At 44.9% G+C, this 1,826-nt stretch overlaps 1 protein-coding gene across 1 annotated transcript; it reads right to left on the reverse strand.

Moving 5' to 3' along the window:
• Positions 1-246: 246 nt before the first annotated feature.
• On the reverse strand, positions 247-1,340 carry ubxn10 (UBX domain protein 10). The gene has a single exon (XM_063033172.1). The coding sequence runs from the start codon at positions 1,338-1,340 to the stop codon at positions 552-554; it is 789 nt and encodes a 262-aa protein (XP_062889242.1). The 3' UTR covers positions 247-551.
• Between the last annotated feature and the right edge of the window lie 486 nt (positions 1,341-1,826).

A 1,826-nucleotide genomic window follows, 5' to 3' on the forward strand; every position in this document is an offset into this window, starting at 1 on the left:
TGCATACTAAACTTCCCTTTTATTTTCTAGATTAACTTTTGCATTTGTAAATTATCCACAAGTTCTTCTGTTTGGGATCTCTTCACTGGTCTGAAGAGATTCATAATTACTGCACGCAACACCTAACTTGATCATGGAAAATGTAGATTACAACCTAACTTGTCCATCTTTCCACTGTTAGTTATGCTTTAGAACGCAAGAAAATGCCATTTAAATGTCACAATCCTTCTCCGCTCCCCACCTTGTTACTCTGACATCTTCCCCCTTCCTTTCCAGTCCTGACGAACGGTCTCAGCCTGAATCGTTGACTGCTTATTCCTCTCCACAGATGACCTGCCGAGTTCCTCCAGCATCTTGTGCATGTTGCTCTGGATTTCCAGTACCTGCAGAATGTCTTGCGTTTGCCACTGAAGTTATGCTGTTTGTCCCATTGATGTGAATTTATGGTTATAAGTATTAACAAATTGGAAAAATTTCTGGAGCTCCATAGGTTTGACATCGTCTTACAATTTTCAATAGGAAAATTGATACACAAGTCACTAACACATGCATTAATCATCATCATCATGTAAAATACAAAGAACTGATTTATTCTGAATTCCACATTCCTCCAGTGTCTTCGACAAATCATTGAAGCTCCTCCTAGGCACATCCATCGTTTCAACTACAAAATTCCTATAGTCGCCATCACTCCTCCATTCTGCCACAGAGAGGATAGTCTGCAGCGTATCTGTAGGCCTGAAGCAACGCTCAAATCTCTGGCCCGATGGGTACCTCACAGCAAGTCGCAATTTCGGCTCAGATTCTGAAGGTTCGTCCAGTGGGAAGACAAGGGAATGTTCTCTGGAAGTTGCACTTTTGGATTTAAAGTGTGATGGCTTCTTTTCCCCATGTAAGCTTAATTTTTCTTCAAAGTCAATGTTTAAGTCCACGTTATGGTCTGGAGTCTTTGTTCTGATGACGCTGGTCCCAATGGAGGGTAGAACTCTGTACCGATTTAAGGATGACGATGGACGAGAAGGTAGAGGATGGAGAAGTTCTGGGACTTCCTCTTTAGTCACGCGAGTGATCCTGGTGTGTGGATATAAGACAGGGGCGGGGGGCGAGGATGAGGGGCAGCCGCTCCTATCACTGAAGGTAGTTGGAATCGGAACAGGATAGGAACAAGTCTCTGTGCCGTGAACATACGCCGAGTTAGAGCGACTCCGACCTTTGGCAGATTTAGGCCTTGGAACATTCATGATGTTGGAGTTGGGATCTGTGATGGAGTGTGCAGGCAGATCAAAGGAAATGCTTTTGGACCCAGAGGATGGTCTGCTGGTTGGCTCCGTAGCAGTCATTTCACTCCTTCACACCTAAAGAGAATCAGAAAACTCAATTAATTCTACTCCTTCAACACCTGCAACTTTGAGGGCAGCTTAATGGCACAGCAGTTAGCATGATACTATTACACCAACGACCCAGGTTCAATTCCTGCTGCTGTCTGTAAGGAGGTTGTACGTTCTGCCCATGATTGCATGGACTTCGGGTGCCCTGGTTTCCTCCCACACTCCAAAGACGTAGGGGTCAGTAGGTTCATTGATCAGATGTAGGGGTCAGTAGGTTCACTGATCAGATGTAGGGGTCAGTAGATTCATTGATCAGATGTAGGGGTCAGTAGGTTCACTGATCAGATGTAGGGGTCAGTAGATTCATTGATCAGATGTAGGGGTCAGTAGGTTCACTGATCAGATGTAGGGGTCAGTAGATTCATTGATCAGATGTAGGGGTCAGTAGGTTCACTGATCAGATGTAGGGGTCAGTAGGCTCATTGATCTGACGTAGGG

The sequence above is a fragment of the Mobula hypostoma genome, chromosome 25 (genome assembly GCF_963921235.1).
Source record: "Mobula hypostoma chromosome 25, sMobHyp1.1, whole genome shotgun sequence".
Taxonomy (NCBI): Eukaryota; Metazoa; Chordata; class Chondrichthyes; order Myliobatiformes; family Myliobatidae; genus Mobula; species Mobula hypostoma.